This window comes from Vidua macroura, chromosome 15 (genome assembly GCF_024509145.1).
Source record: "Vidua macroura isolate BioBank_ID:100142 chromosome 15, ASM2450914v1, whole genome shotgun sequence".
Taxonomy (NCBI): domain Eukaryota; kingdom Metazoa; phylum Chordata; class Aves; order Passeriformes; family Viduidae; genus Vidua; species Vidua macroura.
The window spans coordinates 2,199,208-2,223,575 of NC_071585.1; the positions used below are offsets into that span (position 1 = coordinate 2,199,208).

The 24,368-nt window shown below is 50.4% G+C and overlaps 1 protein-coding gene across 1 annotated transcript; it reads right to left on the reverse strand.

The window, feature by feature from the left end:
* Nucleotides 1-278: 278 nt before the first annotated feature.
* DELE1 (DAP3 binding cell death enhancer 1) lies at nt 279-18,473 on the reverse strand. Its single transcript, XM_053990967.1, has 11 exons — nt 18,355-18,473; nt 18,174-18,270; nt 17,950-18,070; nt 17,490-17,633; nt 11,125-11,180; nt 9,339-9,432; nt 8,480-8,622; nt 7,512-7,670; nt 6,624-6,716; nt 3,216-3,372; nt 279-2,331 (listed from the first exon to the last, which is right to left on the reverse strand). Exons 1-11 carry the CDS (start codon nt 18,456-18,458, stop codon nt 2,075-2,077), a joined length of 1,425 nt encoding a protein of 474 aa, XP_053846942.1. The 5' UTR covers nt 18,459-18,473; the 3' UTR covers nt 279-2,074.
* Nucleotides 18,474-24,368: the final 5,895 nt, after the last annotated feature.

Below are 24,368 nucleotides of genomic sequence, written 5' to 3' on the forward strand. Positions count from 1 at the left end.
GTGCCTCTGCACTCCTGGAGAAGGGAAGGGCAGTGCTGACCCATGGGCTCATGCAGCATTGTGGGGGTGGCAGGTAAGGGCTTCTGGGCTCTCCTGGACCATCTCAGGTATCCTACCCCTGTTCTTTTCCACGTACTTGGAGGTGACAGTTCCCAGCTTCAGGTGTGTACACACCCAAGCCACGGCACCAGACAATCACACAGATCATTTAAAACAGAGTAAATGAGAAAGTTGCCCCTTTCTGTTGCTCTTGGGGCTAAATGACAAGAGCAATAGGGTGAGATTTCCCCAGGTGGACTTTTTAATATCCAAAATGTTTTATTTTGAGTCTCCAAAATGCTTGTGCACATGAACCCGTGTCTGGCATCGATCCACGGATGGGTTTGGCCTGGCCTGCTTGTGCTGCTCCTCTGCTAACACAAATCTCTTGCTGGTTTGTTGTACAAACAAAACAGGTTCTTGCACCAAAACAATGTCAGAGAGCCAGATTCTAACTGAGATGCAGCTGTGCAAACCATGAGGGAGGCATTTGTGACTGAGCCCCGTGGGAGTCCTCTGCACCTTGGGAGCACAGGCAGAGGGACAAACAGCCAGCACAACCTCACATCTCGCTCTGCACAGTTGCTTTGATGTTCATGTCAGAGGAAAATCCTTACACAAAAATACCTTATAACAAGCAGGTTTAAAAGGAGACAAATTCCTCCCTCTTGGTTCAATTTCCTGATTCTGCAAACTGCTTTCAGCCCCCCCAGCCCCTCTCCCATCCTGACCGATGCGTAAGCGCGCTCTGGATTATCACAGCATAGGAAATCCACCCCAGGAATTTCCTGCTCCTTGTATCCTGCTTGATAAAGGAAATGGTCTAAGAAAGTTTGGTCTGAGCAGAAGGAGAGAGCAGACCAGAAGAACAATCAGATGTGTTGAGGGCTGGCTGCGCCCCTCCCTTGCTGCATGGAGAAGTTCAGGATGGGGCCATTGCCTTTGTTTTGCAGAGCCTGATCTACACAGAGCAGCAGGGCCACAGGAAGCTGGGCAGCTTGCACAGATGCCCTTGAACCAGTTGAAACTGGTGTGAACAAATGCCTTTTTCCGGATTCAGCTGCCCCAGTGGAAGAAATTATCACACCAGCTGCCTGCTGCCGCTGCCTGCCAGTGGTGCCTTCCCACTGGGAGCATCCCTTATCCACTCTGCTGAAAATGAGCCGGCGTGCTCAGCAAACAGGGACACGATGGATTTTGAAGCAAACCTTGCTCACTGTGTCTCAGAGAGGTGTGCCCGTGGGAGCAGCTCCCTGCCAGAGCTGCAGGAGGAGGAGTGGGGACAGAAGGACACTGACACGGTGCAGGACGGCCAGGGACAGCTGTCACCTCACTGCTACAGGTGGATCTGTCACATCCCATAAAAAACTCTGCCCCATCATGAGAATTCACTCTCTTCTTGCCCAGGTCTGGAAGCAGACTAAACTGCCATAATGGCAACACAGAGCCATTACAGAACCTACACTGTGCTGGTAGCAGGGGCACTGTGGGGACTTGCCTTGAAGAGAGAGGAAATTGCCTCAGAGGGTGAGGGCCAGGACAAGCCCAGGGTTAGTTGCCAACGTCCCCATATGGTGGCTTGCAAACCTCCCTGGGGGACCATGAGCAAGACATGCAGGGCTACTGTAATTAGAACCCCAGATCAAACCACTGTGGTGCAGAACCACAGAATGATTTGAGCTGGAAAAAAGCTCAAAGCTCATCTCATCCCACCCCCTGCCATGACAGGGACACTTTCCACTAGCCCAGGCTGCTCCAAGCCCCATCCAGCCTGGGCTTGGACACTTCCAGGGATCCAGGGGCAGCCACAGCTTGGCTCTAATACAGAAATGCAGGTGCAGAAGCAACATCCCTGTGTGGAAGGTAGAGGATTTGGTGGTGTAGGAGATATCACAAGGTTAATTCTCCAAGCCCAGGTATTTAAAAATGCCTCCTGTCCCATGAACAGAGTTTTCTCTTTCCTTTCACTGCCAGCCTGGTTCCAGCCCACACCAAGGGCTGCCTTGCCCTCTGCCTGCTGGTGTCACTGCCTGCTCTACTGCCAGCAGTGCTGGGGCTCCCAGCCCTGCAGCTGCACTGGCACTGTCCTGGCTCTGAAGGCACAGCTCCACCCTGCACTGCTGAGCAGCATCATGTGCAGTGTGCCTGTGCTCCAGGAGTGGGGCAGGGTTAGGCCACACTGTCCTGGCTGGCTGCTGTGGAGACCTGCAGACACAGGCTCAATAGTCCAGAAATCAGGGCTGGAGGAGGAGGCTCTTAATCCTGAAGGGAATGGATGCTTTGTGTGCACATCTGAAAGTACAGAAAAACAAGGTATTAATGACACTGGCAAACGCTGGACTTGATCATACAACCATAGAATCACAGAACATCCTGAGTTGGAAGGGACCCCTAAGGATCATCACGTCCAGCTCCTGACCCTGCGCAAACACCCCAACAATCCCACTCTGTGCCTGAGAGCATTGTCTAAATGCTTCTTGAACTCAGACAAGTTTGGTGCTGTACCCACTGCCCTGGGGAGCTTGTTCCACTGCTCAACCACCCTCTGGGTGAAAAACCTTTTCCTGGTATCCAGCCTGAACCTCCCCTGACACAGCTCCAGCCATTCCCTCAGGTCCTGTCCCTGGTCACAGGGAGCAGATACTGGAGCCCTGCGCTGCCCCTCAGGAGGACGTTGAAAACCACAATGAGCTCTGCCCTCAGTCTCCTCTTCTCCAGCTGAACAAACCAAGTGCCCTCAGCTGCTCCTCACAAGGCTTCCCCTCCAGACCTTTCCCCATCCTTGTGGCCTCCTTTGGACACTCTCTAATGGCTCAATGTCTTTTTTATACTGTGGTGCCCAAAACTGCCCGCAGGACTAGAGGTGAGGCTGCCGCAGTGCAGAGCAGAGGACAATCCCCTCCTGGCCCAGCTGGTGATGCTGGGCCTGGTGTCCCCCAGGACACAGTTGGTCTTTTCAACAGAAATTATTCTGTGACACATCATATTACGGGAACAGCTTCTCCAGCTGGACTGGAAAGAACTGAGGAGGAAAAGTGGTGCCTTCCCTTCAGCACAAAGAACTCCTTTGTGCCGTGGCCCTGTGTGAGCACTCCTCTGGCAATACAGGCCCCACCTGCACGGGGCCACCTGCCCATGCAGTCCTCCAGCCCCTGGTGCCCTGCTGGCCCTGGTACCTTGCAGCTCCTGCTGCCATGCCCGCAGTCTGTCCCGGGCCTGCCTGTTCCCCGTGGCTGCCGACTGCCGGTAGTGCCTCAGTGCTTCCGCCAGGTTCTGCTGCACTCCCAGGCCCTGCTCGTAGCAAACGCCCACGTGGAACCTGCTCTGGGCATCCTGGCACAGCAAGCAGGCAGGAAAGGAAACAGAGAGTCTTTAGCACCTTCTTCAGAGTTTACTGCTCTATCTTTGGTCACCTTGCTAAGTTTACTGCTCCATCCCTCAGGCTGTATCTTCAGTAGTTTAGTCCCCTGGCGAGAAGCAAAATCTCTGGCTCTGCTCCTTCCCATCCCTTTCCAATTAAATTCACTGATTTCCCTTCAACACCCAGGGCTGTGGCTGGGGAACAAAGGAGCAGCTGGCTCTGCAGAGCATCCCAGTTGTCTCAGAGGTCAGAGCTGAGGTGTCTTGGGCAGCCCTGACTGTGCCACATCCTGATCCCACCCAAACTCTGAGCACGCCCTGAGACTGCCCTAAGAGAGTTCAAGCCCAAGTCTTGTGAAAACATCACAAATGGCACAGAGATACTTGCTGCCAAGGGTTGGGAAATTCCCCTTTAACACAAGAGTGCAGCACTCTTCTGCTCAGCCTCACCTCATTCTATTCCAGAAGAAATCTCAGGCAGCAGAAATGAAGTAAATGAAGCAAATATCCACTAGAGAAAAAGCACCTGAACCACTCAGACATATGTAACTGCTGGGAACAAACTGGAAAGCAAAGGTTGGCACTGCAGTGAAGCCAAATGCAAACCCATGACATGTTTATGTGTCAGCTGTGCATTTTATCCTTGAGATCCAATGGAAGGCAAAGGGTCTCAGAGAGCAGGAAAGCAGGATGACACTCCTGAAGACATTAAAAAGACTTGTGGTCACACAGACCTTTCCAGCAACAAAGCCAGCAGCACAGCCTGAAGAGTGTGACTGCTAGAAACATAATCTAAACAAGGCTTTGCAAAAACAAAAAGGAAGAAAAAGAAAAAAAAAACCCCAAGTAACTAGCAAGTTTTAATAAAGCCACTAGAAAAGAACATATTGCAAGTGTTGCTGTCTAGGATGTAGCTGGTAGAGGCAAGTGAAGAAGCCGGTGAGTGGGTGCTTTGCAAAATGTTGCAAGTCTCAGCTTATGATAGCAATAAACTCCTTTAGAGATGAGATAAACACATTGAAGGATTGGCACTTCAGCTGTGACAAGAGATAGGGTTCAATCAGGAGAGCTGCACCACCATCTCTCACAGGATGAACACCTCAGAGCCAAGACTGCAGCGAGGGGAGATCCCCAAATTAGCATGGCAGAAGTGACTGCGACACCCTTGGAAATCTGCAGGTCAGGCTCAGTTCTCCAGCAGAACTCTTTATTAGGGGCTTATATTCTGTGGCTGCATGTAGGAAATCAGGGAGGATAAAAAGTGGGAAACAAAGCAGAACACAGTTCTGGTGTTGGAAAAACACTTGTCAGTTCCCAGTTCAGCTCTAGCAGAGAGAAAAACCAGAGAAATGCTGAATCCGTGACTTTTTGTGCTATTTTCCTTTTTCTGGATTTGTACTAAACTATGCTGTCCTTGCTTTATCCATGCCCAGTGTTCTTTCAGCCAACTAAACATAAATTCCAACTGCAGGGTAATGGGAAGTGAACCTGTCTATGGAGCCGCTCTCCCAAGAAAATGGGGACATCTCAGGGAGCCTGGGATCTCTGCCCTCAAGGCTGAGGCTCTGAAGCATCCACAGCATCCTCTGAGCAGCAGAGATGGGGAAGGATGCTGGGGGTCTGAGAACTCTGACCAAAACATACCAAGGGTGCACCTGAGGACCTGCAGTTACCTGACAGATTTTGTGTTGTTAAGGCACTACCAGTAAATGCCAATCATCTATTTAATGGGATAGCTCAATGTGATACTGTTCAGCACAAACTTCTGACTCCAGATTGGAAAAAAGGAGCCAAGGATGAAGCTTAGGAGAGATCTTAAGCAGATTTAGAACTAAATACTGTGATGTCTGAGCTGCTGTGGCAAGTCAGGCCTTGTCCCACCAGACTGAGAGTGTCTCCATGCTGGAAAGAGGGTGAAAACCCAAGTAGCAAAGTTTACAATGATGTAAAAATGACCATTCAAAATGGTCAAACTTACTATAAAGAATTAATTAAAGAAGATCTCACACACCTAAGGAGTGGGCAATACAATCACAGAGGAAACAGAATTGCCAAATGCAAAGTAGTGCTGATAGCAAGAAATTTGGGTATCACACTGTGATAGTTCCCTGAGACCATCTCATCACTGCTCAGTGCCAGGCAAAGGGCAAGCAGGACTAGGAATTATTGGAAGGGAATGCAGAACAAAGCAGAGGAGCTCATTATGTGAGATCCATGGCATACCTCCATCCTGAGTCCACTTTTAGTCCAAGCATCTTAAAATGGTCAAAGGAGAATTAGAAAAATAGACAGAAGACTGACAAGCCAAGCAGAACAGCTTAACTACACAGAGACACAAACTAAACCAGCACTCTGCAGCCTGCAAAAGGAATGACTCAGAGAGGACACACTAAAGGGCACCACAACCACAACTATTAGCCAGCAGAACAGGCAATAGCTATTCATTATTTTCCATTGCACAAAAGCTGTGGGAACTGGAGTTAAAATGAACAAGTTCTTCAGGGGAAAAAAAAAAAAAAAAAGCCCTGGCCATTACAATGCAGCTGAAAACAAGGAGACAATGGCCAGAAACAGAACTGTGGGATGCAGAAACCTGGCTGCAAGACATGGGATCCACACTTCTCTAAATGCTGGTGGGAGTTCAGGAGGGTGCTGTGCCCACACTGTGGCACTGCCCTTCAAGAAAGAGAAGCCTGGGTCACTTGGGGAAAGTGCATGCAAGAAGATTCTTGGGGATCTAACATGACTTGTGAAGAGAAAGAGCAACAATGGGGGAAGGCTGAATGGAGATTCAAGTGATTAAATATGTTAAAGGTGCCTGAATTTAAAAGTAAATCCAGAAACACCCTTTCCATCCTCTCTATAAAAGGAGAGAAACAATGGGCCAATTCTGAGGAACAGATTTGAGATAAACACAATGAAGTTCTCCAAATGATGCAGTAGTGAAAGATTTTGACTGAAGAGGGTGTAGATGCTCCATAATGGGAAAGCTGTACTATGCTGGAAGCTGGATACAGGCACTGGTGCGGTAGGAACTTCTCCTGCTGTCTCTGTAGGGTCTGTGCCCAGGGCCTATCTCCTCTCCAACAGGCACCAAGGCTCCACTCTGTCCCTTCACATTGGGCAGCAAAATCCTGACTCTTGCTCCCGTTTCCAAGAAACCCTGCAATCCTCCACCTGCAGATCCCAAGCTGAGGACAATCCCTGGCAGAAGGATTATTTACCCCACTGTTTGCTGCCTGCAGCAGGTACTTCAGACCTCTCTTCTCCTGAGGCTGCAGCCCCCTCATGTAGAACACTCCAAGATAAGCCTGTGCCTGCAACAAAACCACATGGTCCAGATCAGCCAGGGTTTTAATTATTCAGTATTTTTACTGATTCTCAAGCTGCTCACATGCTGGGGTTACTGTGGCAGGGGCTCTTAGGAGAGGCAGGGCTGCCCTAAGAAAAGTCAGTATGATTTTGTAAACACAAAGAATTCACATTTGAGACCCAGAGAATCATTTCAAACTCCCTCTGGGAATCAGGGCCAGGGAACGGCTCCCACTTGTGTCCTGTCCCCAAGATCCAGCGGATGCACCCCCTGGCCACTGAGCTCCAGGAGGCACAGGCACTGCCAGCCTGGCATTCCCAGGGCGAGATGGCACATGCCTAAATGCATCTCTTGGACTTGGAAAGGAAGGCAGGAGACAGATCTGCACAGATGAGTCATCTCAGAAAGTCACAGATACAAAATGAGGATCTGTTCTTGCTTCAAGCACTGGAAGTTCCTCCGGTACAGCGACCTGTACTGTTGGAATTGAGAGGAGATGAAAACTGAGCTGTGTTTTCAAGCACAGGTCAGCTCTCCCAGCCAAAGGTTTAATGTAAGAGCCCCACTGACAAGAGCCAACCAAAGAGTGGCACAGTGGCTCTGTCTGCAGGCAGGGCTGTCTCCCAGACACTGTCAGGAATATAAACAGAGAATCAGAGAATGGTTTGGGTCAGAAGGGACCTTAAAGATCCTCTAGTTCCAGCCTCTGTGCTGTGAGCAGGGATAAATACATTGGAAGGCTTTCCCTTCCAGTGCTGTCTAGGATGTGGCTCCAACCCTTCAGTCTATGGACACCAACCTCTGTGATGCCAGCCCCTGCTGCTTGCTCCAGGAGTGCCACAGCCTTGTGGTGCCTGTCCTGGAGGCTGCCAGGGCCGTGCTGGAGCAGGTACCTGGCGTAGCGGTACTGGGCCATGGGGTGACAGCTGCTGGCTGCCTGGCAGTAATAAAAACCTGCCTGAGAGAGAGAGAGAAACCCAGCTGGTGCATGCCCTCAACATGACATGGCTCCCTTCAAGCTTCACCTCTTTGGCTAGACCCATCACAAGCTGCATCCCACCCAGAGCCCTCCCACAGCAGAACATCAGCTGGGTCAGGTGAGACCCTGCGCTGTGAGTACCCCAGAGCCCTGGAAGCACCCTGCCCGAGCTGAAGGGGGTGGCACTGGGCCAACCATGACTCAAACCAAGCTGCCTTTGCAGCTCTTCCCAGCTCCAGCAGCCGCTGGCCAGCGTGCACTAGGTGGCAGGCTGGAGTTACGGGAGCCAAGCTGGAGATCTGAGAAGCGCTGGGATGTGCAGTGGTGTCTTAAATACAGCGACATGACAGGTTTCTCCTTGGAACCCCGCTGGGTGCTGGTAGCACAGCCTGTGCACCTGGAGAACCCTCAGAAGCTGTGGGAAAGGGATCTCAGAACACCTCTCTGAGGAGATTGGTGACACTGAAAGCAGCTCTGCAGAGCTGCAATTTTATTATTTCCAGCATTTTCTACTGAGTCTTGAGAGCCCAGGCTCCCCAGGGAATGGGCACGGCCCGAGGCTGCCAGAGCTCCAAGAGCCTTTGGACACCAGGGATGCACAGGGAGGATTGTTGGGGTGTCTGTGCAGGGTCAGGAGCTGGACCAATGATCCCTGGGGGTTCCCTCCAGCTCAGGACATTCCATGACTTTCCCAGACCCGTAAAAGGAACAAAGCTCCAAGCACCCAGCACAGATCCCTCTCCTGATGTGTGCTGCCCACACCCACCCCCCAGGCAGGCCCTGGATACCTTCTCCAAGTCCTTTTCCGTGCCCCTGCCGTGCTCGTAGCACAGCCCCACGTTGAACTGGGCTTTGCTGTAGCCCCGATCTGCCGCCAGCTTGAAGCAGGTGAAGGCCACCCGGCAGTGCCCCGCCCTCATGCTCTCGATCCCTGAGGAAAACACAGCCTAAAACCATGGAAAACAGGGAAAAGCACACAGCCACAACCCAGCCTCCAATGCAGCAACCTCCCCCACAGCCACTGGGCCTTCCTTGGCTCACGCCAAGTGCTCTGGGCCACTTCCAGCTGGCTCACCAATCCTCCCTCCACAGTTTCCGTAAGAAAAATGGCAACACTGCATTTTAGGGATTTTTCTGGGCTCATGGCAGAGAGGGATCACAGGCTAACACAACGTATGGCTCACACAGAAACAACTTGCTTTTCAGTGCTGCAACTAGTGGTGTATATAGGACAGGGACTTTTCTTAGCTCATTGCATCTTCCTTCTGCTTTTCTAAGAGTTGCAATCCTGCAATTGCTTTTTCAGCTTGCCAGGAAAACTGTGAGCTCAGACAATAAAAGAAGGATACAAGGATATGACATCTCGTGTTGCAAAAAAGACAGAGATGGCTTAATTTCCAGCTACAGATGTCAGGACAAGAGTCTAGGCTTCAAGCAGGTCTGGATTGAAATATGCTGAGATAAATCAGGTGGCACGATGGGACAAAGGGCAATAAATCTCTCCAAGCACAGTTAAAATTGCTGAAAGGAGGCTTCAGCTTGGGTATTTGCCATCCCTGCCTTCTCACAAGACCTGCAACCATTTGGAGGTCCTCCAAAATGAGAAACCTGTGGTTTAAGGGCAAAACAAAACCAACTCCACATTACCAAGGATATTCAATGCAATGGAAATATCAATTCGGAAAATCTGCTGCAATTGGAAAGCGGCTTCCTCCAAATGCCCTCGCTGAGCTGGGTCACCCTGAGGAGTCAGAGAGAAAAGCTATTAAAGACAGCTAAATCATATCAACCCTAGAGGAGATTCTGGCTTGGAAACCAAGCAGTGAGACCTGTTTGTATGGTAGTTCAGTCATCAGAAGGGTGAGGGCATGTGTACACACAAAACCCTCCCTGTCCTACACAGCCACCTCGTGGGGGAAGCTGTATAGACACTGCTCCTCTGCCCTCTGGCCAGGGAGCTTGGTGCAGCCTTTCAGAATTCAGCAAATACCTGATTCTACTCAGAGCAGTCTGCACTTGATCCTACTCAGAGCAGTCTGCAGCTTCTCCCGAGGGGCAGCGCAGGGACAGGCTGGATTTTGGGAGAAGTTTCTTCCCCCAGAGGGTGCTGGGCACTGCCCAGGCTCCCCAGGGAATGGGCACGGACCTGCGGCTGCCAAACCTCCAGAAGCATTTGGACACTGCTCCAGGAATGCACAGGGGGGATTGTTTGGGGGGTCTGGGCAGGGCTGGGACTGATGATCCTCATGGATCCCTTCCATAGCAGGATATTTCATGATTCTAAGATAGCTCCCCCCTCCAAAAATAACATTACCCCTTGTTCCCCCACCCACATCGTGCTCAGAGTAGAGTCCCTGCCAAAACACCCTCACACCTTTGCTTTACCCAGCTGCAGCCGAGCTGCCCCTCAGCTGGACTGAGCACTGCCCAGTGCTGCTGAAACCCTGCAGGGCACAGCCAAATCCTTTCCTCCTGGACAATGAACAGCCTGGGATGTGAGAGGAGGCTCAGCCCAGCCCAGCCCCACACCCCGAGTGCCATCGAGTGGCAGCAGAGCTCAGTGCACACAGGGAATCAGGAAAATGCCCCTTGGCACTCACAGCTCCACTGCTGAGCTCGGGGCTACTCCCAAGAGGCCAAGACAGGTCCAAGGCCCCTCCCTGACCCAGCCACAGGCTCTTCCTCCAGCCCTGCACAAGAGGCACCTCCCAGGATGGAGAGATCCATTCTCACCCCCTCAGCAGATCAAGCAAATTCCTCCTTGGTGCCTTTTGCAGGAACTCACTCTGCTAAAAACTGAATTTACCTCACTCTGCTCACAATGTCCTTGAGCGATTGCTCAGCCAAGTGATTATCTTAAAAAGGGAATTATTTGCATCTAAGATGTGAATTGCAAAAAATTGGCAGGTTTAATCACAACAAGAACAATAATATAATTTATGGCCTTGTGACTCTCGAGCTGATGCACTCTCTTCACGCCCCAAGTGCTTCCCTCTTTACCAGACAAGAGCCAGCCCTGATTTGCAGCGTTTGGAGTGACACCACCTTCCTCAGTCATGGGTTGTCTGGTAAACACCAAAATAGCAACAGCATGTAATCACCTAGTGAAAGATTGCATCAAAATGCATATACACAGCAACACACTGGTGCTGCTGAATTTATTTTTTTTGTTTGGTTGCTTGGTTTGGTGTTTCTCACCATTTTCTTTCAGTGCTTCCTTGCCAGCAGCCCTGTTACACAGATACATCAAAGGATGGGGATGGCAGTTTGTAAATCCTGGAATTTTCTGGCTATAGCAGAGGTCAGTATATCCCATCTCCCTTTTTTTTCCCAGTCTTGTGTGTGAGTGTTGCTCAGCCTGTGCTCGGGGTAGCTCTGGGATGCGTTCCTGCAGGGAAGGTGCAGACAGAGGAGGTGGAATATGAAACCTTACCTTTGCACTGTGGAGAACTGGCCCCACCCTGGAGCTCACAGGGATTTGGAACTCCCCTGCATTAAAAAAAAATCCAACAAAAAAGCAAAGTTTAGCAGTGCTGCATCTTTGCCTCTTCTTAGCCTCTCTATTCCATATCTCTTTTCTAAGGATCTGATCTCCCATTCAGTCAAGGACATCAGGAACAGAAGGAATCCCAACCAATCTGACCTTTGGAGCAAAAGCAAGCTCTGGAATCCAGCCCTGTGGCTGCAGCTCCTCCAAAAAGGCCCCTGGTTTTGATCTGAAGACACCAAAAGTAGAGAATCTTCTGCTTCTCCTAAATGTTCCAGTAACTTGTAATCACTGCTTTAAACCCCCGTGCTTCATTTCAAATTAAAGTACTTCTACTCTGGGTTTCTGCTCCCAGGCACTGGCTCTTCTAGGTTTTTTCTTCTTTACTAAAAAGCCAATTCCTCCTTTTGAAACTCCTGACACGACTAATCAGCCCCTTTTGATTCCTGTCTGTGATTCTAAAAAGACTGCACCATTCACATCTTTCAACTGCAGCACTTTTCTACCAGCCTTGGTTAATTTTATGACTTTTTGCTACTATTCCTGAATTTCCAACAGGGTTCTGAGGTGCAGCCCCTCAGCAGTGTCACAGGAGGGGTGACATTGCCTCCTCATGCCCAGTTTGCCTGGATCAGAACTGCTGCAGCTCTCAGCTCGCCCAGGGCATCACACCCAACCCTCAGGTGAAGTGCTGCCTCCCCATCTCCTTCTTCAGGTAACTCCTCTGCAGGGTACAGCCCTGCTTCTGTCAGGGGATGATCAGCCCTCTCAGGCACACTGGGACAGCCATGTGCTCAGCACTTTGTCACTAGTTTCAATCAGAATTATCTGACAGAGCATCTCCAGCCCGACCTGAGCCACCTTGCTCAGAGTAGGACTGTGCTGGCAGTGGTTACAGTGGCATTCACTCCTGCCACTGTAAGAGGACAATGACCTCCACAAAGAGGAGACAGCCTGAGGCCAAGCATTTTAACCTGGGTCACCACAAGCAGCTGGATCCCACTGGACACTGAACTCCAGCTGCTGGAGCCTCAACCACTTTCAGCCAGAGCTGGGCCCTCCCTGTGACTCCCTCTCAAGCTGTGAGAGCCAACACAAGTGAAACAAAATGTCCTTTTAGGGACTGATTCCTTGACTGCTGGCACTGTTTGGCTCCAGGAGCAGCAGCAATGAGGTGTGCAGCAGGCAGGAGTGCTCCTTGCAGTGCCTGCACTGTACAGCAAGCAGGGAGCCCTGGCCTGTGTGCCAGCTGCAGCCTCATTATTCCCAGACAAACAATTCCCCCCTGGCTGTATTCAAATGTGTGTTATCTGAACAGGCCCCATTCACCCAACAAGCAACATCACTGTGGCAAACATGACTTCTATGCAGCATTCCACCTAAAGTAGTATAATCTGTGAATTTATTAGTTGTGCTTTCTGTTTCTTTGCAGAGCAGGCATCAAATTATCTGATATTTCTCACTGTAAGGCTCTATCGTGTATCTCCCTTGTGACGTAATTTGGGGTTTTGCCACACAAACAACTGCAAATCCCATGGAAAAAATGGTCTGTATTAAGAATTCTCCCACTACTTGTTTAAACAACATTAGTACATCCACACTTTAAAGAAACTGTACATTTTGCATGGGTGTCTACTCCTAAATCAGAGACTCCTTGTTTACTGGGAAAATGTTGCAATTTGGACAAACCACTGAACCATGAAAAATAAACAGCCACGAATTCTGAATTCTGTCAGCCTGCAGAAGCACCTTGTGCCTCTCTACCATGGGAAACCATTCCTCACTCAAATCTCCACAGATCAGGGTTACCAATCCCAGAGAACATCTGGAAAAAAGCACAGGGACCAACTTATCCTGATACCCAGCCCCAGTCCTGAAGGATCAGAGAGTCCCAGAATGGTTTGGGCTGGAAGGGAACTTCAAGCTCACCCAATGCCACCTCTGCCATGGGCAGGGACACATTCCACCATCCCAGGCTGCTCCAAACCCTGTCCAACCTGGCTTTGGACACTTCCAGGGATCCAGGGGCAGCCACAGCTGCTCTGGGAGACCTGGATTCCCTTAGAATCACCTTTGAGGCTGGGCAAGCTAAATTGTTCTTCAGGTTATGTTTAAAAGATGGGACTATCACAGCTGGAATTTTCTGTGCAACTTTATTTCTACTTCTTCAAACCCATGCTATGATGCAACATGACTGCACATTCTTTTTTTCCATGCAGTCTTGCAGCTTTCAGTGTTTTGGATGCCCAACGCTCACATCTTCAGCAGTTAATAAATATTTTTGTCTCTCTCCACTGTTCATCCTGGACTAATCAAGTGTTGCTCACAGCTAGCTCCAAATGAGGAATTAATAATCTTCTCCTAGACAGCCTAGATTGCTCATCCCAAAACATCCACGAGAACGAAGTCACAACAAGAGCTGGCCAAAATCCAGCATTTCTGCCTCATGGAAAATTTCACTGTTTCCAATTGGTTTCATTGTGCTTTGAAATGAAAACACACTTTTGCAATGTCTGTAATCTCAGAATTGAAATAACGAATTTTACAGTTCTGCCAGGGGTAAAATACAACTCCCCAGGGCATCATTCAGCTGCTGTAACACTGAGACTGGCTGTAATCACCTGCTTGCTCACTCTGTGCCTTTAACTTCCAGCAAAAAGCCTCTGAGTGAGGCAGAAATTGCATGGAAAAAGTAAGATGTGAACACAGAGCTGAGGACTTGCTGGTAGCAATATCCAGAATGCTACTTAAAGCAAGCTTTAAGTTAATTTCCTGAAGTTTTCTTTTTAAACAAAGGAATAGCTTTTGATCCTATTGTGCTCCAATAAAATTGGAATGGTTCTTGTGGAAAGCTGAGATGGTAGCATCCATCCCACAGATCTTTGCCACAAAAGCAGATTGTCACTGCACAGGGACACCAGCACCAGCAAGTGTGGAAATGAACTGAAACACCCGGAGAAAGGGGAAGGACATGGAATTCTCTCCAGAAGATCCCTTGCCATTGCTGGCAGCAGCAAACTGGAGCAGGGAAGGCACATTCTGCTGCACTCTGAGCTCTGCTCTCTCATGGCAAGGCTTTGCTACCAGATTCCCCTGCATCATCTGCCAGGCGTCTGTCCTTCCCTTCCTTCTGCTCTCCCCAGCTTCCTGCTGCATCCTCATTTTGCCCGCCTCACCCTCTTTCAGTAGCTAAACACCAGGGAAAAAAAAAATCCCGTACCTCAGGCAGGTTTTTCTGTAGAAAGCAAAATGTAGTGAAAGAAAGCGATCATCAAGCTTCACTTTCCATGGAAAGATTCCCAGGACTTCTCACCTGACAAAACCCTGCATTTTTTCACCCCTCTTCAGTGCAGATTACCAAATCTCTTCCCCCTGACTTTTCTCCATAAATTCCCACAAAATGGAGGCACAACACAATGTGGAATGTAACCCGAGGACTTATGTACAGAACGAAATCAAATTATTTCTGACATATATTATCTCTGACAAGTGACAGTTGGAGATGCTTGGGCAGAAAGGGTGAGGAGCAGGGATTATACAGTCACGCTCTCCCTGGCAGAACTTTCCAGCAATCAGCTGTTCTGTGATCTGAGCAGGAGGCTTGGCTGGACCAATTAAGTCTCATTTCAATGTGTAATTTTACCTAATCACTTCTTGGAACCCACTTGTACTTCTAGCCTGTAGCAGCGAGTTCCACAGTTTACCTGGGCACTGGCCAAACACAAAATGCCTTTTGCTTCTTTCCAAACTGGCCACCTGACCCTTCTGTGCTGCATTTTTATATCAGCATTATGAAAAAGACTGTCCCTATTCTCTTTCTCTCAACACTTTCAGTTTCACAGAGCACCAGCACATTCTTTGCCACTTCATTTTTTTTAAGATGAAGAGTCAGCCTGTGTTTGGATGTAATTGTCTCCCTGTCATCTTTTCTCTGCAGTTTTGTCCCTGTGTTTCAGGCAGTGTCTTTTCCTTAAGTGCTCAAGACGTGGCTGTATCCCAGACTCACATGAACCCACAGCACTGCCTTGTCCTCAGATCCTTCCTTCACCATAATTAACATTTAATTGGCCTCACTGCTGCCGAGCACTGACTTAACCTTATCAAAAGCACATCCACAGTGACTTTAAATGTTCCCTCTGCAAGACAATTATTAATTTGACACTCCTCACTCTGCATGTGTATTTACAGCCACACTCCCCTGTGCACACTCGCTTAACCCACCTGGGGATTACCGTGGCTTTGCCTCTCGTGCAGCCTTTGCCTGTGACTTTCAGATTTGACTGTCCTGGAGAATTTTCTACCATTTGCTGCTTCTGCTGCCTCGTTCATCACCTCTTTTTTCCAAACCACTGCTGAACAGAGCAGGTTTAACAAAGGACAGGGGAATCCTACAGTAATGGCTCTTCACTGTGAAAACTTTCTTGTGCTTTAAGGAGTTACCAGCCCAAGAGTAACTCCTCCATGTTCCCTTACATCAGCTTTAATTCTTTAGACAGCTTTGGTTTAGGTCTTGTCTGGATGATTTTCAGAAAGCTAAAAGCTGGATTATCTTGCTCCACATGCCTGTTGACTTCTCCAAAGAAGTCTTAATAGATTTACAACTCTCTCAAGTCTCTTGCAAGGGAGCAAACTGGCCTGAGAAATGGCTTCCTAAATCCTTCCAAGACCTTTGATACAGCCCACTCATCCCAGCATCTAACACCTCTCTCCTGTAACAGAGTTTCTACCAAATTAGAATCACCTTTTTTGCAGCTTTGTGCCTCAAACCAACAGCCACCCACCCCTTTTTAAAAGTCGAGCTGTGCAATCTGTCAGTGCTCATTCCCCTGGCCACAGAGCAGGTCTGAGCATGGGATTACAGATCATCCTCGGAGGCTCAGTGATCTCCCAGCTTCTGAAGAACATCTGAACAAAGGCCACGTGGCCTTCGTGCCTTGTCACTGTTCAATTTATCAGTTTGCCCAAAGCTCTTCCTGTTGACTCTCAGTAGGAGCTGTTTGTCAGACACACAGTCACTCCAGGACGTTCAGCTGTGCCAACTGCAGGCACTGCTGTCTCCACTCCTTCCCACCACTCCTCCCAGAGGTCCATGTCCAGTCACCTGCCAGTGCTGGAGTGCTTCTTAATATGCTCCAGGCTAAAGCAGATGGGTTAAACAGTCTAATTGGCAGTTTAGGTAAATTAACCTGGCTGTTTTCCTGGAGTTAATTAGGAGACATGGAAACAAAATGCTCCATTTGCCAACTGATGGGAATGGTAACCTCTGGCAGGAGAAGGTTTGATAAGCAGTGATGGGCAGTAGCTGAAATCAGCACAGAAGGAAGCCAAAATTCTGAAAGCAAGCAGAAAATGGGGAACAGCTCTGACCTATTCTGCAGCACTTCATTATTTAAATTCTTCCCTGTGAGTGTGCTGAGGCCCTGGCACAGAGAAGCTGTGGCTGTTCCTGGATTCCTGGAAGTGTCCAAGGCCAGGCTGGACAGGGCTTGGAGCAGCCTGGGATAATGGAAGGTGTCTCTGCCTATGGCAGGGAACAAGAATAGCTTTCAGGTCCCTCTCAACCCAAACCAGTCTGTGATCTTGTGATATAGCCTACATCTGTGGTTGGTTTCCTGATGTGCCTCTTCTACACCACTACTGAATGTTGTCCCCTTACCACCTGCTCCAGCAGGCTTCCTGCTTCCAACCACTTTCCTGAGGCCATTATCAGTGTTTCTATATCTAGTGAGCTGCAGGCCTCATCTGATCTTCCTTGGTGTGACTTTAAATTCCCTATGTAGGACACACTTTCCTGGGCGAGACTTCAATTTTGTTGGAGTCTATCTTTCTATTTTTATAAAACTCATTTTAATAATGTCTTTGATACCTCCTTCCACTGTCTTATCTATGCCATAAGAGCTCAGAAATGCATCCTCATCTTGCAGGAAGAGAATAATTCCTCCAGTTTCACACCATGTACACCAGTCTCCCAGATCAATGGTGCAGCATCCTCCTGAATCCTTCTGGCTGCAAACATCTGTCCACAATAAAAGAACAGGACTGGATGCTGCAATCAGTCTGCTAAGGCAGAGCACTGTTGGGAAAGCTGTTGTCACCTGCAGTTACAGCACAGCCTTGTCTCTGCCTTCAGGAGGTTTTTTCCTCCTGTCTCTGGACTCTGATTCATCTCTCTGAAATTCTGCCTTTCCACTCTCACCTGCCTCCTCTAATGTCAATAAATGGATACACAGTCCGTGGCTCCGAGCTTGCCTAGGAGGAAGTCCCAGGTCCTTCTGCCAGGAGTATCCTGCCCTGCAGCACATGGCACATACCTGCTTCTGCCCAGGGCTGCCTCTCTCCTTGCCCCGAGGGGATGCTTGAGGATGAATTCTCTGCTACAGCCTCTGGACTTGCTTTCTGCAGGAACTGGGACCCCAGCTGCTCGCCAGGACAGCTGGTTGAGGCTTCAGTCACCACTGTAACACAGAGCACAAAGGCTGTGTCTGCTCCAGGTGACAACATCGGTCTGTGCAGGCACTCAGTGTCCTCTCACCACACAGACCACTCCTCCAAGCAGGAGGAAAGTTCGTGCACCAGAATCCAGAAGGGAAAACAAAGGTAAGGGCACACAGAGTGGGATTGCAGCAAACCGTTAAGAAGCAGAGATTCTCCTGACACTCTCCCCAGGGCCCGAGAGCGGTGCCAGCCTCTCCCAGCCTCACCCAGCACACCACGAGGCAGGAATCCCAGCCGGCAGCCCCCGCGCCGCCCTCCCCAGGCCCAGCCGCTGACCTGCGGGCTGGGGAGGCAGCGAGGAACGCCAGGGAAGCCTTCGCTCTGTCCGGGCGTCCTGCAGCGACCTGAGCCCCGCGATCTGCCGGAGCAGCTGCAGCAGCAGCGCGCCCACAGCTCCCTGCGGAGAGGGACACGGTCAGCGAACGGCCCCGCTCCCGCTCGGCCCCTCTCCCCGGCTCTGCTCGGGGATCCCCCGAGGTGTCCCCGGCGCCGCTCCTCACCCAGGTGACGGCCTCCCGCACGGAGTAGCGGGGCAGCAGGCCGGGCAGCGGCTGCCGCCGTCCTCGTCGCTCCGGGCCATCCTGACACGCGGGCTCCCTGCAACAAGCGCACACACACGGGCGCCGTGAGGCCGGGCCGCGCCGCCGGCCCCGGCGCGGGGGACACCCGAGCCGCACTCACCGCTCGGGGCTGCGGCCGCGGCCGCCGCCCAGCCCGGGGGCACAGGCGGGGCGGGCGGGGGTGGGCGCGCAGCGGCCCCGGCCCGGCAGCAGCAGCCGCCACATCCCGCCCGCCCCGCCGGAACGCGCGGGCCACAGAGACGGGCGGGCCACAGAGACGGGCGGGCGGGCACGGCGGGGGCACGGCGGGCCGGGACTGCGGGCACGGCGGGCACACAGGGGACAGCGGGGACAAGGGCGGCTACAGGGCGGGCGGGCGGAGCGGCAGCATCGCCACGGAGAGGGGATACGGCGGCACGGGCGGCACGGGGCGAGGCCAGAGCGGCAGCAGCACCATAGAGCGCGGCTAGAGCGGCCCCGCCGCCATGGAGCGCGCGCAGAGCGCCGCCCGGCCGGGAGGTCCCGTGTGGGCACTGGGGGCGCGGGGGGTCCTGCTCTGCGAAATGTGGAAATGTAAAACATCTCTGAAGAAAGGGTGCTCACCGGTGTTTGATCTCTGTCTGCTTTCCAGCCTAATCAACAAGAAGGGTGATTGTGTCCGTGAAACAGCAGCTCACAAGCTCTAAGTGACGTCCAGGTGTTCAAAGGCCGATTACTTGTTGCGTAGAGTGACCTTGCTAATAACGCTGACATTTCATGAGTCAGAAATAGTTAACAATTTGTCCAGAGTGTAACACGGAATGAGAAGGGCGTTATGAAACAGGGTGCTGCCTTATTGTTGCAGAATGTGGAATGAATTAAAAATAAAGAAGGGTGTTCTTTGGTGCTTGATCTTTGTATGCTTTCAAGCCACATCAACAAGAAGGGAGATTTAATCCCTGGAACAAACAGCACCTTACAAGCTCTAAGTGATGTCCAGGTGTTAGAAGGACAAATTACTTGGAATTGCCTTGCTAAAGTTTAGGGCTGGACATGTTTCAATGACCTCAGACCCCAGGGAGGTTGAGGAAGCTTGTAAAGAAGGATGTACCACTGATGGTGGACACAAGGCAGAATTTATAGACACAAGGACATTTGGCAGAACCCACAAGATAAGGAAGAATGTGATAAAGCCAACTCAGCAGCTGGGCTGAAATCGGCTCCGATTGGGTGGAAGGTAATTCCAGCAGGGGCAGGTCACAACCACTGACCCATGGCCCAAGAAACCACTGACCCAAAAAAGGAGAAGGACTGAGCGTGGGACTAATTAGCATGAGAAGCGAGAGACTCATTAACCAATAGAAGATAGAATCCTAATTAATAGGAGAACTAGGTGACATGTAGCCAGTGAACACTTTGTTTGCTAAAATGTAAACTAAATAAATCAAACACCTCGGCTCCGTGTGGACCAGCCTCTTGCACAGAGGAAAGAACCTGTTTTGGGCTAACAGGGAGAGTCCCTGGGGACCTGCTGTTGTGTGGGGTGGGGGATAACTCCTCCTAGGAAAAGCATGGATAGGGACACTCCCCAGGCTTGTCATACCCAGGTTGTTCCTGTGGCTTTGGGGTGTCTGTGAGTGCTCCCTGAGCCCTGGGGGTGACAAAATATAGGAAACACTTCAATAGTGGGGAGTGCTGAAGGATTCCTGTTATTGCACTATAAGCTGGATAAAGTGCCTTTTCCTTACCCAGAGTTGCACCCAACAGAGACCATACCATGCCAGCCTGGAAAAAAAAAAACAGCTTCATGTCCTCCTCACCCTGGGTTTCCACCAGGAGTAGGAATATTGCCCTGCTCATTCCAGCTAAACACTTTTGTTTATTTCTTTGTTCCATAGGCACAGAAATTCTTGGTCATTCCAGCTTGATCTCTCTTTCTAGAATGTGGTGTTTCCTGTGCTGGTAATTCCTGTTATGAGCTCACAATTCTTGTTCAGTATTAGCTGTGGTTTATGCTTGAATGGCTGCAGGTTTAATTCCAACTGTGGAAGATCCATAATTGCTCTCCTTCATCAGCCTAAACACTTGCTTTAAACTACCAAATTTCTCTTGGTGTTCCACAGCTTTTTTTTTTTTTTTTTTTTTTGGTAGTGGCATATGAGACACAAATCCTTTATCCTTTTCACCCCAGATTTGGCCTAATAGTGTAATTACAAAGTAATTTAGTTGCCTGTTACACTAAATGTGTCTGTAATTGTCTCGTGTTAGTAGACTGGTGTTTGCTAAGCTACTACAGTTTGTTTGGGGATGAAAATTACATGCAAAATAGAAATATCGGCATCTCCACTCTATAATCTTGCCTTAATTTTCTTGCTCATCAGGTTGATACCACTAATTAATGCTCCAAAAATGGAACCTGTATTTGTTGGTATTGGTTCATCCACAATCTTCTCAGCTGATCACTGAATTTTTAATGCTTTGGTCCTGGTTTCAAGTCCCCAGCCAGGTGGTGAGGGATACTCTAAGTTCTCTGTGCCTGGCAAGGCACGAGCAGAGCTGGTCTGTTTGGATTCCTGTTGTGAGAATTCCCCAGGACCTGCAGTGTTCATGGTGCAGTTGTGGGTTGGTGTCTGACCCTGGAGAAGGAAAATCACTGGCTGAAGGTGAGGGGATGAAGGTGAGGGGATGCTGAGAGACGAGGAAGCAGCTCTGCAGGGAAGAACCTAGTGGCCAAGGAGGCCAGTGGGATCCTGAGGTGCTTTTCCAGCAGGTCAGGCAGTGATCCTGTCCCTGGGGACACCTCTGGGTGCCGTGCCCAGCTCTGGCTCCTCAGCACAGCAGGGACAGGAGCTCCTGGAGCTGAGCAAGGGCCTGGAGCATCTCCGTGCCCAGGAAAGGCTGAGGGAGCTGGGGCTGCTCAGCCTGGAGAGGAGCCCCAGTGAGAGGGGCCTCAGCCCTGGGTGTCCCTGAGTGTCCCTGGGTGTCCCTGAGTGTCCCTGGGTGTTCCTGTCTGTCTGTCTGTCTGTCCCTGTATCCCTGTGTGTCCCTCTGTCCCCCCGTGTCCCCCTGTGTGTCCCTGTGTGTCCCTGTGTCCCTGTGTGTCCCCGTGTCCCCTGTCTGTCCCTGTGTCCCCCTGTGTCCCTGTGTCCCCTGTCTGTCCCTGTGTATCCCTGTGTCCCCTGTGTCCCCCTGTGTCCCCTGTCTGTCCCTGTGTCCCCCTGTGTCCCCCTGTGTCCCCTGTGTGTCCCTGTCTGTCCCTGTGTGTCCCTGTGTCCCCTGTCTGTCCCTGTGTCCCCTGTCTGTCCCTGTGTCCCCTGTGTCCCCCTGTGTCCCCTGTCTGTCCCCATGTCCCCTGTCTGTCCCTGTGTCCCTGTGTCCCTGTGTCCCCCTGTGTCCCCTGTCTGTCCCTGTGTCCCCTGTGTCCCCCTGTGTCCCCTGTCTGTCCCTGTGTCCCCCTGTGTCCCCTGTGTGTCCCTGTGTCCCCTGTCTGTCCATCCCTGTGTGCAGGAGGGCAGGGCAGCCCCAGGCTCTGCTCCAGGCCCAGCGATGGCCCCAGAGCCCCGGGCAGGGCCTGAGCCCAGGAGCTGCCCCTGCCCAGGAGGCAGAACTGCTGCCCTGGGCAGTGCCAGCCCTGGGCAGATGGTGCAGAGGCTGTGGGGTGTCCCTGCCTGGGGACATTGCAGAGCTGTGAGCACACCCTGCTGTGCCCTGAGCTCTGGGATGGCCCTGCAGGAGCAGGGATGTGGCACCAGGTGAGCCCTGTGGGCCCTCAGCCTGACCCACTCTGGATCCTGTGCAGGGACCTGTCCAGAGCAAGGCAAGGCTGAGCTCAGAGTTGGGGGCTGCTGTGCCGGAACGTGGCTGAAGGAGGAAATGTTGAAGAGAGAGTGGCCTCTCTCCAGGCTGAGACAGGAGAATGTTCAGAGTGTTCCACCTGAGGTTCTGCTGCTGGGGTTGCCCAGCTCAGCCAGCTCGTGTCCTTGAAGGCAGAGTGGAAAGGACATTGAGGAGCAGGAGGTGACCAGCCCTGAGGAGCTGCTGCAGGTGCAGTGTCTTGCTGCAGCTTTTCTGCCTGCTGGTGCTGGGATTTTGTTCTGTGCACCCAGGGGCGGTGGGGGAAGTGGCCAATGTCATTGCAGGGCCCCTTGGCAAGGTCACAGCAATCAGGAGAGGATTCTGCTGACTGAGAAAGGGCAAGCAGCATACACTCAGTGAAGAATTCTTCCCTGGGAAGGGGGTGAGGCCCTGGAGAAGCTGTGGCTGTCCCTGGATCCCTGGCAGTGTCCAGGGCCAGGTTGGACAGGGCTTGGAGCAGCCTGGGACAGTGGGAGGTGTCCCTGCCCAAGGCAGGGGTGGCACTGGATGGGATTTAAGATCCCTTCCAACCCAAATCATTCTGGGATTTTATAAGAAGGGTGAGAAGATGGATTGGACAATTCTAAAACATTTGATTTAACTTGACTCTTGGGAAGGATGGGGAGCTTTCTCCTGGAAACAATTTGAAGCAAGATGGTGATTGGGAACAGGCAGGATGGATTTAAAGACAATGATGCCAAAGGAACCCGACTACCTCTGTGATGAGATTGGCTCAGAGCATAAGGGGAGAGCAATGGGCGTTGTTTACTGGACTCTACCACAAAGGTGTCATTTTACCAGCCTGGTGGGTGAGGTGTGGATGGGGTAAATGGGCTATAAATTGGATTGAAAGCAGCCTGGATTGCTGGGCTCAGCTGCTGGTCAGCAGTGGGTTAGCAGCACACAGAGTGTACCAGAAGGGGCTGAGAAAACTCTGCTCGTTATCATGATAATTTTAGGAAAATAAATACTTTGCTCCTGAGGGAAATAAATACTGTACTCCTTAAGAAATATATTTATTTTGGTTGGAAGAGGGAACCAGGCTGATTGTGGAAAGCAAGCTAAAAATAGACATAGAAGTTCTAGAAGGTTATACACATTGTGAGTTCTTTTAAAAACCTTTGCAGTTGAAATCACTCTTCCAGTCACTGGTTTGGACAGTCACTAATGACCATTCCCCTTCAAAGTGCAGACAAAATGAATGTATTTCCAAGGTTTTGGTTATTTTTTTTGAGGCACATTTGGCACTGGAACTTCATTCTTTGGAGCTGGTTCCTCTTGTCTTATAGTGGCCTCCTGCTAACTTAAGGTTTCATCTGCATATTTATTTTTCTACATCTTGAGCAAAGTAACTTAGTGGACCATGTAAGCTTTGATAGATAATAGTTGTTATTTTAAGCTAAACCCAGAATTTTATGACCAAAAATCTCGCCATCCCCCTTTGACCAAATATACTTCAAACAGTGTAATTACAGGGGATATTTCGTTTCACAGCTCACGGACAAAGCAAATGTGTTTGTTTTACTTTATTAGATTTCTTATGATACGTTCATACAAACCCAAATGTGCATATACACACTCTGTCAATACTGCCAACTGCAATTTATTAAGTTTTATAAATTTTTTCCACTAGGTCACTATGTTGTTTAACAGAGAGTGAAGGCAGGATCAATGCTAAAGATGAGAAGGCAAAATTTCCAAGTAAACAATCTCAGCTTTCTCTTAATAAGTTTATAAGGGATATTTTTGAGGAAGGCTAATTAATCACATGCCTGAGACCTCTCTTAAGCCGTTGTGCAATAAGAAAAGAGAAGAGAATAAGAAAATAAAGGTATTTGTGCATAAGCTGTGGCTCATTCTGCTGCTTCCCTGTTCCTAGCGTGCTGCAAAGCCCCTCAGTCAGTCACTGTAATCCAGAGCTGGGACTGGGAGCAGCTTTGGGCATAGATCTTGTTGCTTTGTGATGAACTCGGAGGCCCTGGGAGAATCTCTTGGTGTTGACAGCCCCTGACAGTAAATGTCACATGGATTCGGAGGGAGCTCAGAGCCTTCTGGTGACTGCTATGAGAAGAGACACGGTGACAGCAAACCTGATTGATGAGCCGTGCCACGAGGACAGGGAGCTCTGGGTGGTGATTGTCTGTAATTGAATGGTCCACGGAAGTTATTTCTGGGTTTCCACAAACACTCCAGGAGAGTTTTCACAGGGGAGGGGTGTGAATTCAGACTGAGGTGCTCAGCAAGTCCTTGTTAAGTCAGCCCTAACAGACTTTAAAACTTAACAAGCTGTTTAGCTGTGTT